This window comes from Phoca vitulina, unplaced genomic scaffold (assembly GCF_004348235.1).
Source record: "Phoca vitulina isolate PV1807 unplaced genomic scaffold, GSC_HSeal_1.0 scaffold7, whole genome shotgun sequence".
Taxonomy (NCBI): domain Eukaryota; kingdom Metazoa; phylum Chordata; class Mammalia; order Carnivora; family Phocidae; genus Phoca; species Phoca vitulina.
The window spans coordinates 39,754,491-39,768,564 of record NW_022589710.1 but is presented as its reverse complement, the minus strand read 5'-3'; the positions used below and the strand labels follow the sequence as shown (position 1 = coordinate 39,768,564).

The 14,074-nt window shown below is 42.8% G+C and overlaps 1 protein-coding gene across 1 annotated transcript in view; it reads right to left on the bottom strand.

Annotated features, from left to right (window-relative positions):
• The window catches only part of RAD51B (RAD51 paralog B), a 560,808-nt gene that overhangs the window by 39,352 nt on the left and 507,382 nt on the right, over window positions 1-14,074 (bottom strand). Inside the window, exon 9 of the mRNA XM_032405390.1 lies at window positions 12,286-12,389. Within this exon, the coding sequence (XP_032261281.1) occupies window positions 12,286-12,389 (104 nt within the window). The remainder of the gene's footprint in view (window positions 1-12,285; window positions 12,390-14,074) is intronic.

The window sequence follows — 14,074 nt, the reverse complement described above, 5'->3', positions numbered from 1 at the left end:
GTACAGATCTGATGTCGTAGCCCAGCTGAGAGCTCTCAATGGGGCTTCTGAGAGCTGTCAGGGTCAAGTCTGATTTGCCCTACCTTTCTTTGCTTTGCCTTTATATACAGATTCCATTTCCCCTGCCCCACCCATTGTACAGACACACACATACCCTCCCCTGTATCACTAAAGAAGCGCTACTTCTTTGCAGTTCCCACCCCAGAGCCTTTGTTCATATTGCTTCCTCAGCCTCCTTCCCCATCTACCTGGCAAATCCTGATATACCGTTCAAGTCTTCTCTCAAACATTATAACCTCCTCTGAATCCTTCCCTGATCAGATCTTCCCTGATGAGAGTTCTGACCATCCTAATACTGATGCTCACACTGTACTCTGTCACAGTTCCCTCAATACCTACTTGTAAGTAGTTACATGTCAGTCACTCTCAATTAGGTATTTCTCCCTCCCCTACGGTTCTTCAGGGCAGGAAACTGGGCTTTATTTGACTTCATATTCCCAAAATTTGGCACACATATCTACCCAGAAAGGATCTGGAGGTAGAAAAAGAGGAGTAAGGGATGGAAGGAAAAGGGAGTGTCCAATACAAAGAAAACTTAATCGTGTAGTCTAGATAAAAATACAAGAGTTATAAGAGGATCCATGTCTATGGTTAGAACACATGCAAAGGACTATTATTACAATTACAGTCTTTAGAAGATTTATTGCTAAAGATTTTAAGTTATAACATACACTATTTCTTAACTGAGGAAAAATATTAAGATTTTTCAGAGATGAAAAAAAGACTTCACAGATGCTGTGGCAGTCACTTAGCCAACTTGTCTCAGTGGGTTTTCTTTGAAAATATTTAGCCTTTGGACAACATTACACAACATGTAATGAGACCCCGTATGCACTGGGGTCCTAGAGACAAATGAAGCCCTTGGTAGAAATGCCTGCTGTTTAATTTAAACTGAGATTATAGGCTGGTTCTGAGACAGACTGGCCTTCTCAAGTCAATGGGAAGAAATGCTAACAGACTCTTAGCAGAGCCAATCCCAGGGATCTTGGAGCAAGGTCTAAATGAGAAAAGGAAAGTGGGAGGCATAAAAAGGTAAGGCTAGTGCCAGCATGGAGTCACAGGTAGAAAATGGAGATCAGTCACAAAGAAGAGCCTAACATTCCTGTGCCTGGGCATTATAGGAGAGTATGTCTGGAGAGAATACTGTATAAATAGCTACAAATAAGACAGAGCAGCTACGTATAAGGGAGGTTATTGAAAGGTTAGAAACTGCACTGGATCTACTGAACCTCTGCACTCTAAGGAGGGACCTGTAAGAGAACATAGAATGCCAGAGTTTTCCCGTTCCAGTAGACATTCACTGAATCTCCATTAGGCTGCTGGGATAATACTTTCAAAGAATAACAGACTACTCAGAAAAAATTTTAAAGGTAAACCATGAAATTGATTACTATGTGGGGAAAGTGACTTTGCAAGGACAAAATAAAGGGATAAATATCATTTATATGTCATTCTCTATCATCCATGAGGGAAGAGGTTATCTCCACAGGGTGCACCACTGTACCTCCTGGGTCCTGCAGGTTCTCACTTGAGGAGACCAGGAACGGGTAGGTACAGGTCTGTCCCCACTGTGGGCAAGACTCCACAGAGACTTTCTCTTTCTGCTTTGACATCGTAAATATCAGACACTGAAGCCAAACCCAGAACATGGAAATGATGCTGGCTGGAAAGGCCAGAACTTGGAAGTTGAGAGAGGAAGGGCCAGGACTTCCCCTGACAGAATGGGGAGATGTCCCATGGAGCTCATTCTTCCTCAAGAGCGTTCTGTTGCCACATAGAACCACATTGTTATAGGAAATAACTGATGATTATTTAACAGAGATAGAAAAAGCTCTCTCAAGGTAATGACTCATTCCACTCTTTGAGGGGAGCATTCTGCCTAGTACAACCACTGAGAGTGGCCACACCACAGTGGTTGAATGGAGAAATTTCCTGCAAGTAATTCCAAGCAGCAGGCATGAATAATCTTACTTTAACATGGGAGTCAGTAGAGGATAATGGTTAAGAACTCAGGAATGTAGGGGAGGGATTATATGTATGTGTGTGGGGGATGAGGGATCCTTAGAAGCCATGGGACTCAGAGCAATTTTTAAAAGTTCTATAAACTTTAATGTACTCATCTAGGACGTATACCCAGTAATATCTATCTCGTAGGGTAGTTGTGAGGTTTGAACAAGAGAATGCCCACAGAGCACTTAGCAGAGTAATTGGCACAGAGGAAACGCTCAATAAATGTTGGGTAGACAGAGCAAAGAAGTCCGAAAGCCAGGGCTGGAGGGGCTTTGGGTGATTTGTTCTCAATCCCTCCCAGTTATACCAGATGCCTCTGTTCTAACTTTTTAAGGTTTATAACAATGAACTTCGTTCCAAAGTTTTGACATTCAGAGAATTTTGTTACTTAGAGTCATGGATCATAATTCCAGCTCCAGCTCTCATTGCCAATTCTGAGTCGAGGATTCAGAAAGTAGGCAGTGGGGTATAGCCACTGTAGCTTGGCTCTCTAAAGGTGTTCTCAAAATCATAGTCCCTTTGGTAACAATAAAACAAGGGTCCAAGACTCAAGCACACATGCTCTTTGTCCTAGATGCCAGAATTCTTAAGGTCTGCCAAACCAAGAAAGGAAACTTTCAGAAAGATACCCTCTGTGGAAAATCTCTGCTTCAAACATTTGAACTCTAAGACAGTTGCCAGGAGCCATTGATTTAAAAATCCAGGGAAAGTTTGGGGAGGGGGGGCGGGCAGGGAGAAAGTGTGCAGAGAGGGGCAACAGGGTAAGAGGAAGGTTGAGGGAAGGAAAGAGGGCATATGTCAACTCTATGGTAACTGAAAATTCCAAATTATTTAGAGCAGCAGAAATTAGAAAAGCTCAATGACTTATATTACAGTTGACAACAATCATGCATTAGATAACATTTAGCATATCATAAAATGTTATGGTAACTCATCAGACTTACCTAAATTCAAACCAAATCCTAGAGACGTATTTGATTTGTCTTTCCCTATACCTCCATCATGTAAATCCTCAGCCTGCTTCCCATCCCCCCACACCAATTTCATAAGCCATGAAGATTTTAGAAGGGTCTGCACCCACTGCCCCAATCAGGTTGAAATACAAACCAGCATCGTACCATGTTGTGACCCTCTTGGCCACAGTGGACCCTGGGGAGAAGCAGAGACCACAGGCCCAGGCAGGGCACTCCTTGGGCAGGCATACTCCCCTGGCAACAGCAACCAGATGACGAATTCTCCAAGCTGGATCTGCTTCAGCCATATGTGTGACAAGCTGTGCTATTCAAATCATACACACAGACAGGGCAAGGAGCATTTCTGAATCACAGTCACATGCCAGGAGTATTTCTCAGCCAAATAATGGCAAGAACAAGAGGAAAAAAAGCAAGAAGCAGCTCATCATCTCCTTCCTAATGTCCCTGGCCCCAGAGTGCAAGGTGCTGTTCTAATATGTAATTCAATAAGCTTTGGAGGTAAGCTAAATGACATTCTAGATCCAGTCATCCTTGGGGGACAATCGGAGAGAAAGATAATGAGGACCATTCATTGCAAGCCAAAAGAATCATCACTAAGGCAAGGCCTCATTTTCTAGCACCTCATCTGATTCCTAAAGTAAAAAAAAAAAAAAAAAGTGCCTACATCTCAGAGGACATGGTACATAGCAAGAAGATTTAGGCTTGGAAGTTAAACAAACTTGGTCTCAAATCTTGATCTACTACTGAATAGTTTCTCTATTTGTGAAAAGGAGATGATAAGATCTCTGTTGAAGGCTTGTTGTGGGGTCAGTGGAAATGATGCATGTGAAAGGATCAAACGTGATGCCTGCAACCATAAGTACTCAATAAAGACTAACCCCCCAGCCTCCTGAGACAATAAAGAGGACTTTAAATTAGTGTTGCCTGGAGCACCAGAAGCCAGCAAGGATGCCCTTCACTACCAAACTGTGGGATCCTGAGATGGCAGGAAATGGGTCTCCACTCGGGCTGCCTCCTTCCCCCCGTTCCACTCTCTTTCTCAAATGAAGATGCAAAGACTCAAAAATATGATAATCACAAAGCTTCTCTCATTCTTAGAAGACCAAGCAAACAAAAGACCAGAAAACTCCAAGATTCTCAAACCATCACATAGCCCTTGAAGCTAGGCAATAGGAAGCTCAAGATGAAGGGTGACTCTCCATGAGCACACGTGACCATCTGTGGAAGAGGGGCAGAGAAGACAGCCTTGTTTGCCGGATGTTGTCTATAGTCATTCGTCTGGAAGTCCATGCTCATTGTGAAGTTCAACTTATAAAAAGTCATGTATTCACCAAGAATTTAAAATGCTGATTTTCTTTCTTCCTTCCTTCCTTCCTTCCTTCCTTCCTTCCTTCCTTCCTTCCTTCCTTCCTTCCTTCCTTCCTTCCTTTCTCTCTAAGATTTATCTATTTACTTAAGAGAGAGAGAGCGTGAATGAGAGGGGCAGAAAGAGAAAGAGAATCTCAAGCAGATTCCCCACAGAGCGTGGAGCCCCATGTGAGGCTTGATCTCATGACTCTGAGATCGAGACTTGAGCCGAAACCAAGAGTCAGTCACTTAACCATCTGCACCACCCAGGTGCCCCTAAAATGCTGACTTTCATCTGGTGATTCATTGCAGTGTGGGGTGGGATGGTGCTTTAAAAAATATATATATATTTTTGCAGAGTTCTGTAGAACCTTTTTATAAGCCACTGAAAGTCATAGAGGATGCAAATCCAGAAAATTGATTGGGTTAGGGCACTTTTTAGCCCAGAGTTTCCTATTAAAAGTCAACATAGTAGAGTGAAAATAGCAACAGATTAGAAATTAGCAGAATTTAATTCCACTTCCATTTGTGCTACTTATTAGTCGTGTGACCCTGAATAGGTCACTGAACCTCAATTGCTTACCTCTGTCTATAAAATTAAGTGGCTAGAATACAGTGTGGTTCTGAGGATCACCCTGCTGAGAATCACTGGAAGTGCTTGCCCTTACGGAGTGGTCACTGGGGCAGGGCCTAGGAATCAGCATTAACAAACACCTGTGATTTTTTAAGCTGGCTGTAGTTGAGAATCCCTGGATAAGATCATCTCTAGGAGGCATCTCAGATGGGACATTGTCATATCCTAAAGGCCTTTAAGGGCTCTAGTGAAAGCGCTGGTTCATTTGTAAATCAGTTCATAGTTTATGTAGCTCTTGCTTTTCCTAACCAAAGCTGTTGCCCCATTTTCTTCTCAGTCATAGCTAACCAAAGCCAAAATACAACATCCTGTCCAACCTTCATTCTCAAATGAGCCAAATACATTTCAGTGTCCTTGACTCTCAGGTCACCGCCTTGTCCAAGAGATCTCATAGCTGTTTCCTATGTTGTTTCCCAACTGAAAACACTTTTCTCTAGCCGACAACAAGGTCTTCAGTTTGGTTCCAGAGCCCTGTGTCTCTTCCACTTCCTGCAACAGCTGAGATTTCTCTGGAAATCTCTCATTCATATATTCGCCCTGGTTTACTTAGCAAGTTAGAGCTGGGAGGGTCACTGCATAAGGGGATTTGGTACCAGACAGTGTATAAAAATAAAACTAGTTAGAGCTGGAGGAGAATGACAGAGGTGATAAAATACTGGGAAGGTGAGTGGCTCAGTAAAGGGGAAGTAACCCGAACACTGTGTGAGTGGACTGGTCACTCAGCCTCTCATGGTCAGAGATCATGATCCTCAAAGACAGAAATAAGGACATGTACTAAGTCTTCCATAAAAACAAATATATTTGATTTATAGTAGTATTCTTTATTCACAGATAATGTCTTCTCTATTTTTTGGTGTTAAAGTATCTTTTCCTTTTTGAAATGGTGCTAAAGCTTAATTTTAAAACTCTGCTTTTTAATAACATTTAAAACCCTGTGATGCACCCCCCCACCCTTATTTTGTTTTGATTTTGAGTTGAACTTCTCTTGACTCCCTGTGGCTCAAAATCTCCTAGGGAAGACTGACTCTTCCCCTCAGCTAAGGTACATTGTCTATCATGGCCAAGGCATCTGAAAAGCAGACCCCCATCAGAAGCATGAGGGCAACTGTACTAATGAATTTTTAACTGGCAATTTCCAATGGAACCCCTTCAAGGGAAAGTTTTCTCTACTTGAGCCCATTTAGAAGTAGTGATTTTTTTTTTTTTTTTTTGAGTACATTGACTTTTTTCAGAGAGAGTCCAACGGAGTTTGGGGGTTTTTTTGGTAGGTGGTGGGGAAGGCATTACTATTCCTATCTCAAATGTGGAGACAGAAACAGGGAGTGTCCAATTGGGTGTCTATGTTGTCCTTTCTCTGATGGAGCCTGTCTTTAAGCTCTGAGTCTTAGCTCAATGTATTCATTTGCTGTTACTGCACAACTTCAGGTAGGATTTCCTCAGATTTTAATACATTTGCCTGCTGACCTGAAAAAAAAAATCCTTTTAAAAGTCACCATTCTGGGTTCCTCTTTTATACATTTTCCCAATCTGCTCAATACCTGTTAGAGCACTTCTGATGGAAGAGTGTGGGCAGGGGGTTAGATTTCACACTTGAGCAGTTCTGAAAAGGGATGGAACATTTATACCCAAGGCAATGTACTTGGCTGGGATTCTATGTTCCCTTTGCTATTTCTGCAGACATTTATGCTTAAAAAGAAATTTCTCCCACCCTGCAGCCAAACTTCTCCTCTGGCTGGATACACACACATACACACCAGTCTCCTTTCCTAAAAACAGCAGATGGGCTGAGGTAGAAAGAAACAGAATAAACACAATGACCCGGAGCCATTTTACAAAGGGAGAGGGGTTCATTTTTGAGTGAGGGCAACTAAGCCTGAATTCCTCTCTGGAGGAATCTGTGAATAGCGAGATACAAAACTATGACTTCCATGAGGCAAAACATCCTCTTCAATGTCTTTCTTTGGGTGAATATGATTCTATGCCTGACATTCTTGCCCCAAACCTACCCTTCAGCTTATCTGGGAGAAAATATTTCTCATCTTTCTTTTAGTTAGTCAGTCCTCCATTAAGCCTATCCAAGCACAGACAGCAGAACTCATGACTGGTTGGAAGATGGCAACAAAGATTTCTTATCCTTCCCCTCAGCCAACGTCCACAAGCTGCCTGTTCCCTGCAAGCAGCTGCAGGACCCCTTTCCCTCACTCCGCCTGGGTCTGTGTTTAGGGCTCTCATATGCTTACACAGAGGAATTCCAGCTAGGATTTCAAGGGAAGCCTGACTCTCACTCTCCCATAGCCCCCAGCAGGCCGGTTCTGCAAAAAGATACTCCCATCCTCAGTACTGATGCAGCATTTCTTTATGAGGAGCTGCTTGTAATTGTCAAGGTCTGATGCCAATCTTTTTAACTGACAATTACTAATACTTTAAAGGAACTATTAAGCTGTGTAACTAAATTCCTATGGGGAAGAGTGATTCAAATAAGCAGTATGGCCTTCTTCCTCAAGACTGGGTTCACATACGGATACGAGGAGTTTCTCTCTCTCTTTCAAAATATATGTATTGAATGTGTAAGTGTCAAGCATTGTTCTGCTTCTGAGGGTATACAAATAAGATTCAGTCACAGCCTTCAAGGGGCTCACAATCCAGACTTCACTCGTGCAAGAACAGAGACAAGTACTAGGTGCATCTGTGGGCAAAACTGAGGGAAACGGGGCTGATTAAAGCTTGGTGTCAGGAAGTCTCCACAGTGATGGTGTTTTGAGTCTTTTAAAACACAAAATAGATACTGAGAGAAGAATTATATCACCAGAAAGGAGACACTAAATACTTCCCAGATGCAAAACAACCTGGGACCTTGAGAAAAACCTAAGGATTCCAGTAAGGACCAGGAGTTTGAGAAACACTATGGGTCTTATCAACAATTTACTGGGTACTTTAGGCTCTTCCCTCAAGCGTTCTTTAACTTCCAGGTGACTTCTAAATAGAAGATGAAAATATTATTATAAAGTCCATTTAAATAAACCTACTATATGAAAAAGTGTCTCTTCCCAGTTTGTTGAAATGAGAGTCATAATATTTATTTCATCAAGGGGGTGTGAAGCTTAGTTGGGATTAATTTCCTTCATGACTCCTTCCAGGATACTAAAAAATTTATATAATCCCATATGGGGTTTGTAGGAACGGATTTCACGACGACTTAATGAAAAATAGTATGAATATTTCACCAAGTTTTTTCTTCATTCTTTCAAGTATAACCGCCCTCTCTCCTGCTTTTCCAGCCCCCCATGACGACGCGCCTGGTCACCGCCAGCGCCTGCTGAAGGAAGGCCTCAGCCAGTCCGTTGTGTGTGTTGCTGCTTCACCAAACACCCCAGAGCCTTCCTTTGCGGAGGGGTCTGCCCTCTCCTCCACGCTCACTAGACCCATCATGCTCATGCAGCCTGTACCATTTACACATTCATCTCTTCGCCAGGTGATGGTGAACATCTTCAGGGCATCGACTTACCCATAGTTTGAATCACTGGCATCTTACATGGTGACTAGCAGAGAAGAGGTGAGCAAATCAAGCCTTGTCAAATGACTGAGGGCACAAACCCTCTGCTCTCATGACAAGGCCAAAATCAACCCGTGTCTTCTGAACATGGGACCTGCCCTCCCGTTTGTCTTCTTTTCCTGTTCCTCCTTACCCTGAGCTTTCCCTTTACTTTCTCTCTCAGGAACATCCATTTATCTATTTAGGGCAGCAGTTTTCAGTCTTGGCTGCACAGTAGAAGCACTTGGGGGGACCCTTTACAAATGAACACTGGTGCCCGGCCCACCGAAGCAGATTCTGATTTAATCAGTTGGGGTGGGGCTCTGGTGTTGGTATTTTGTAAATGCTCCTGTGATGAGTCTAAAATGCAGCCAGGCTTGAGAAACACTGATTTAAAGTGATAACTCACCTCCCGTCTTTTAAAAAGACTAATGTGGCTCCGGTGAGTTTACCTTGTCTGGTTTCAAAGTAGGTACCGTCTCAACCACTTATTAGGTAACAAATCAAACACTGCCTTATGACCGCGCTTCACTATTGGTTTGTTCTTTGACTCCTGCCCTTCATTTTGATGATTTATGAGTGTATACACACATGGACCATCTCTCACGCTAGACCAGAAGAACCTCGAAGGCAGGAACTCTGTCTTCTACTTCTTTGCATCCCCAAGCCATGCACATGGTGGACCGAAAACATATTTTTGATTATTAAAAGAAAAAAATCCAAAATACTAAAAGATAAAAAAAAAAAAAAAAAAACCTAGTAGAGGCCATTTTATTTCCACTTTAAGGACATGCCTTTGGTAAGAATAAAAATGTTGCAAAAAGGGTGGGGCAGGGTAGAAGCAGACTAGAAAAAGAGTAAATAAAAGTCAAATGGAAAAAAAACTAAATTAGTCCAAAAGAAAATGTTTCCCAGCTTCTTAAGAGGGTTTTTGCAAACACTGAAGCAGAATAAACAAGAGAATTAACTTGGCTTGTACCCTGATAAGGAGATTTCTTTCTCGGTTATATAATTTTACAAAGTTTCCAGGGTGTAAAGAAAATAATCAGCCAGGGAGGACTCCTTCCCTTGGACTATACAATTCAGCTCTTGGTTTAATCGGCTCGCAGAGCTGCTCAGCTTGACCTGACCTCCTTCCAGCCCTGTGATCTCAGACTAAGCCTCACATTCAAGAGCCCTGGTATAGAGCTCAATGTCATAGAAACGGGATAAAACATAATCCTCATTCCATGTCCTTGATCCCTTGGTGTAGTGGCCTCTGTGCTTTGGTGGGGGTGGGGAGAGCTATACCAGGTATGTCCTCCTGGTGGTTCGTGTTCCAGAGATCTGCTGATGCTGGAATGATCTAGGCATGTTCTCTTACCAAGTAGTGTTATAAAGAAGTATTGCTTGGAACAACTACCTTAAAGACTAGCTCAAAGTACTGTTTTGTGCACATATCTCAGAAAAGGTTTATCTTCATATGGCTTCTCTACTTTGTCATGAAGTTAAGACCACAGGAAAGGCTCGGTGAATCACGATGCACATCTTCTGCTAAAGCGAGATAAGTTCATCAGATGGAGACATGTTTTCTACATCAAATTTTGTCCTAGTTATTAGGCCACAAATTGAAGGACTGGTCCCAAAAGGCATGCACATTTCTATAGATTAATTAAGTGTACGTTCTTTTGCCTGGGTTGGCCATTTTAACACTGGTCATATTTTACTTTGCTATAGCATTTTATTATACTTTACTATTTTATTTACATATTTTACTAATTAGTGTTTGAAAACATGATTCAAAAGCATTTAACTCTGCTCTTGATTGATTAGCAATGATAGTAACATGTTGTCATTTGTAGATTAAGATAACACCACTGACTCATTTGATAGGATATGAGTTGATAAACTGTCACTGATCTATCCATGCTGTGCTCCTCATTCTTCTTGTGACTAGTGGCCTGTGTTTGACCTTATGAGCCCAAACCAAGAGCCTCCAAAATCCTGCAGTTACCAAAGAGACATAAAATAATAGCATTTGTCCTAGCAGTTACTTCTACTGACATTGAAAAAAATGGAAATGACAGGCTAATTTATTAAAACAAAAGGAAAAGAAAAATGTGGCTCTAACTTCTTTGTATACTAATAAATGCTAGCTAGAATTGGTTAAACAAGGATCTGGGAGTCTGGAGTCCAAGCTACCATATATAACAGCCTACATCACAAAATCAGTATGTGCTATCTAAAACCTAAAACAGATAAACTACACATTTTCAAGGAATGGGGTTAAAGATCCATGACAATGAATGGACCAACACTGATTCACAAGGACTTTTGCTTCTTCAAATAAGAGTTTAGGCAGCAGTGCCTGACAGCTGCCAACTGGGTTTATTTAACATAATGTATAACCTACGGTACAAACCAAAGGTCATTAGGTTCTACAGGAACATCTCTGGCTATGTTCCACTGAAAAGAGAAGTGTGGATTCAGAACCCAGGATACTTGAATCATTGGGGAAAAGGTATCACTGAGGTAATGAGCACGCCAGGGCCTGAAAACTTAAGAATGTTCCCCTAAACGAAAACAAGCAGCTCCATCTTCTCAGAACATGGCTGACTCAATCATCAAGCTGGAATGTTATTTACACAGTCCCAAGCAAACCAAGAAGAATCCTCTGGTCTGTAACCAAGGGCACTCGGAAAGTTATGTCTGGAACAGGCAAAGGCTCATGTCTGTTTCTGATGATTCCTGACTCCTTGAAAGACAGCCAATTTACCTAATGCAGGTAAAGGGCAACAACTCCTTGCCACCTCCCCCAGAAAGGACCACCAGCATGATATTTCATGCCTCTTTAGTGAATAACTTGGACTGTAATATACTTAGCAAGATGGGCAAATCTGGATTCTGAATTCTGCCCCATCCAACAAATCAGAACAATCACCCTATCTTCTCCCTCCTCCTGCTTGTGGGAGAGGTCATGATGGAACCTGATCCACACAACAGAATAAAGTTGAGGTTAGGCATCGGGAAAAATAAATTCCCTAATTATGAAACATTTTACCAAAGGGGTCAGACTGTGGTGTCCCTTTCTTTAGAGTGAAAGAAAGGGTATAGAAAGTTAAACTTTCTGGATGGAAGGGGTGGGGGAGTTCTCATTTGAGGCCAGGATAGAAATAGGGAGCTCTGGGAGAGCTATCATCCTTTTGTGTGTGTGTGGGGGGTCTCTCTAGCACCTTTTGGTACTTGAACCTACTGGCTTAGTAGTTAATGCACAGGTACCCAGGGTCTGGGGAACAGTTTAATCACATGGCAGGATCTGTCTGGCCTATGGTTTTCAAAGCATACTAACCTCAAGAAAAAGCACTATCACTATTTAATTTGTACACAAATTATCTAGTCCTCAACAAATACCAGCTAAGTGAAATGATCATTCATCCTTTAGAGATGGAGAATTTGAGATCCTTAGAGGGTGGACCTTGGTCACTTCCAAGCCATTGGCAAATATCAGGAGGCATGCTAACTCGATGGGCTCTATTCTTACATATTTTTTTCCTGTGAGCGACTGATTTCCCACTTCATTACAATTGCTGTTGGGGTGGGCAGGGATGCTGGTTTCTTTAGCTGCCCCCTGACAGTGTTGGCCCAGGACAGACAATGTGGCTGATGCTTTCAGAAGATGAACACTCCGATTGCTAAGTACATCTTGTTCTCTAAACTGGACAGTTCAAAAACGCTGTCAAAGCACTCACCTGTCTTGTCTCTGAACCAAGGCACTGCAGAATCAGCCGGGTGTTCACACTGTGACTCCAGGTGGTTCCCAGGGCAGCTGTGACACAGCTGGAGCCAGAAGTGCCTGAAACAAAACAGGGCAAAACCATGATTATGAGTGCCCATTTCTTGTAATGGTGTTTCACATAAACAACAGTCCAGTTGTTGCTCATTGCTTAGAGACTCCTGGGGGACTCAGTTCACTACCACAAAAGTTGGCAAATTAGAGAAGGAGAGGGGTTAAGGAACTTGAGACTAAAAATAAAAACCAGCATGAGTTTCCTTCAGCCTCAGTGAAAGCGACCACCACTGGGCTAAAAGATAACAGAGTTATATATCAATAAGAGGTTGCATGCAAGGCAGCTTGGAGCCATTGCTAATAATAAACTGAGCCACTCAACATCCATGGCAGAAAGGCATAATGCTACTGCAGAGAATAAGAGCCAGGTATGAAACAGTCTTAGTTTAACAGAGCTGTAAGACTTGTTTAACTTGATAAGAGTCTTAACTCAGTTTTCCTAATCAATATAGAAATGGTGGCATGTGCATATAAAATTCTTTTGCCCTTCCAACCCCAGCACACATGCGAACACACACCCAGAAGAGGAATCCGGAAGATCTAACCATTTCATATCTAATCTGTATTAGACAGTCTTATCCCCAGAGAAACATTCCTTCACCTTCTAAGACTTTCCTGTAAGGGGGAGGATGTGAAGGATTCATCTGAGTTTCCAGTCTACTCCAAGTTGTGCTTCAGCTACCACCTTACATCTCCAGAGCTCCACTGATCCCTCTTTTTTTTTTTTTTTTTAAGATTTTTTTATTTATTTGACAGAGAGAGACACAGCGAGAGAGGGAACACAAGCAGGGGGGCATGGGAGAGGGAGAAGCAGGCGTCCCGCCGAGCAGGGAACCTGATGTGGGGCTCGATCCCAGGACCCTGGGATCATGACCTGAGCTGAAGGCAGACACTTAACAACTGGGCCACCCAGGCGCCCCTCCACTGATCCCTCTTGACATCATCAGGAGGAAACTATTCCTGCGCTCCTCCTCTTCCTTCTCCTTAGAGGCAGGCTTACAAGTCCCACCACTTAGAAGCCTGCCCACACCCCCCACCTCATATCTGGGACATCTTGAGGTCTCCTCTGAATTCCTATGTGCACTTTGGCTCGGGGCCATGAGAGGAATCCTAGCCCTAGGGAGCACAGTGGGACATTCATTATGCCTTGTATCCTCAAGATGCCATCTCTTTGCAATGAGGAGACTAAGTACAGAGAGGCTGAAGTCCACCGAATTAGCTAAAACAACATGAGGCCTTGAGCTTCTCATTCATTGCCTGCTTACTGCATCATCGGATTTTCACCCCTCAGTCTGGAGTATTGGTCTTTTCTTCTTTTCTTTCTTTTCTGGACCTGTCATCTTTCAGGGTGGTCTACCAACTTTGCATGGCCTTACACTCCTGGGCCCAAATATTACAGCAGATGCATGTGGGTCAGTGGTTCTAGGCTGGAGGTGATTTTGTTGGCAATGTCTAAGTGGGAGTGCCACTGGCATTTAGAGGGTAGAGGCTGGTGATGCTGCCAAACACCCTGTAACGCACAGGACAGGCCCCCATAACAAAGAATTATCCAGCCCCAAAAACGAGAGTGCTGAGGTTGAATGCCCCTGGGTTAGACAACACCAACCATACATTTTCTCTGGTTCAAGCAGGTACAGGAATGAATTAGATGGAAATCAACAACTGGGACCACAACAAGCCTGGGGATTTCC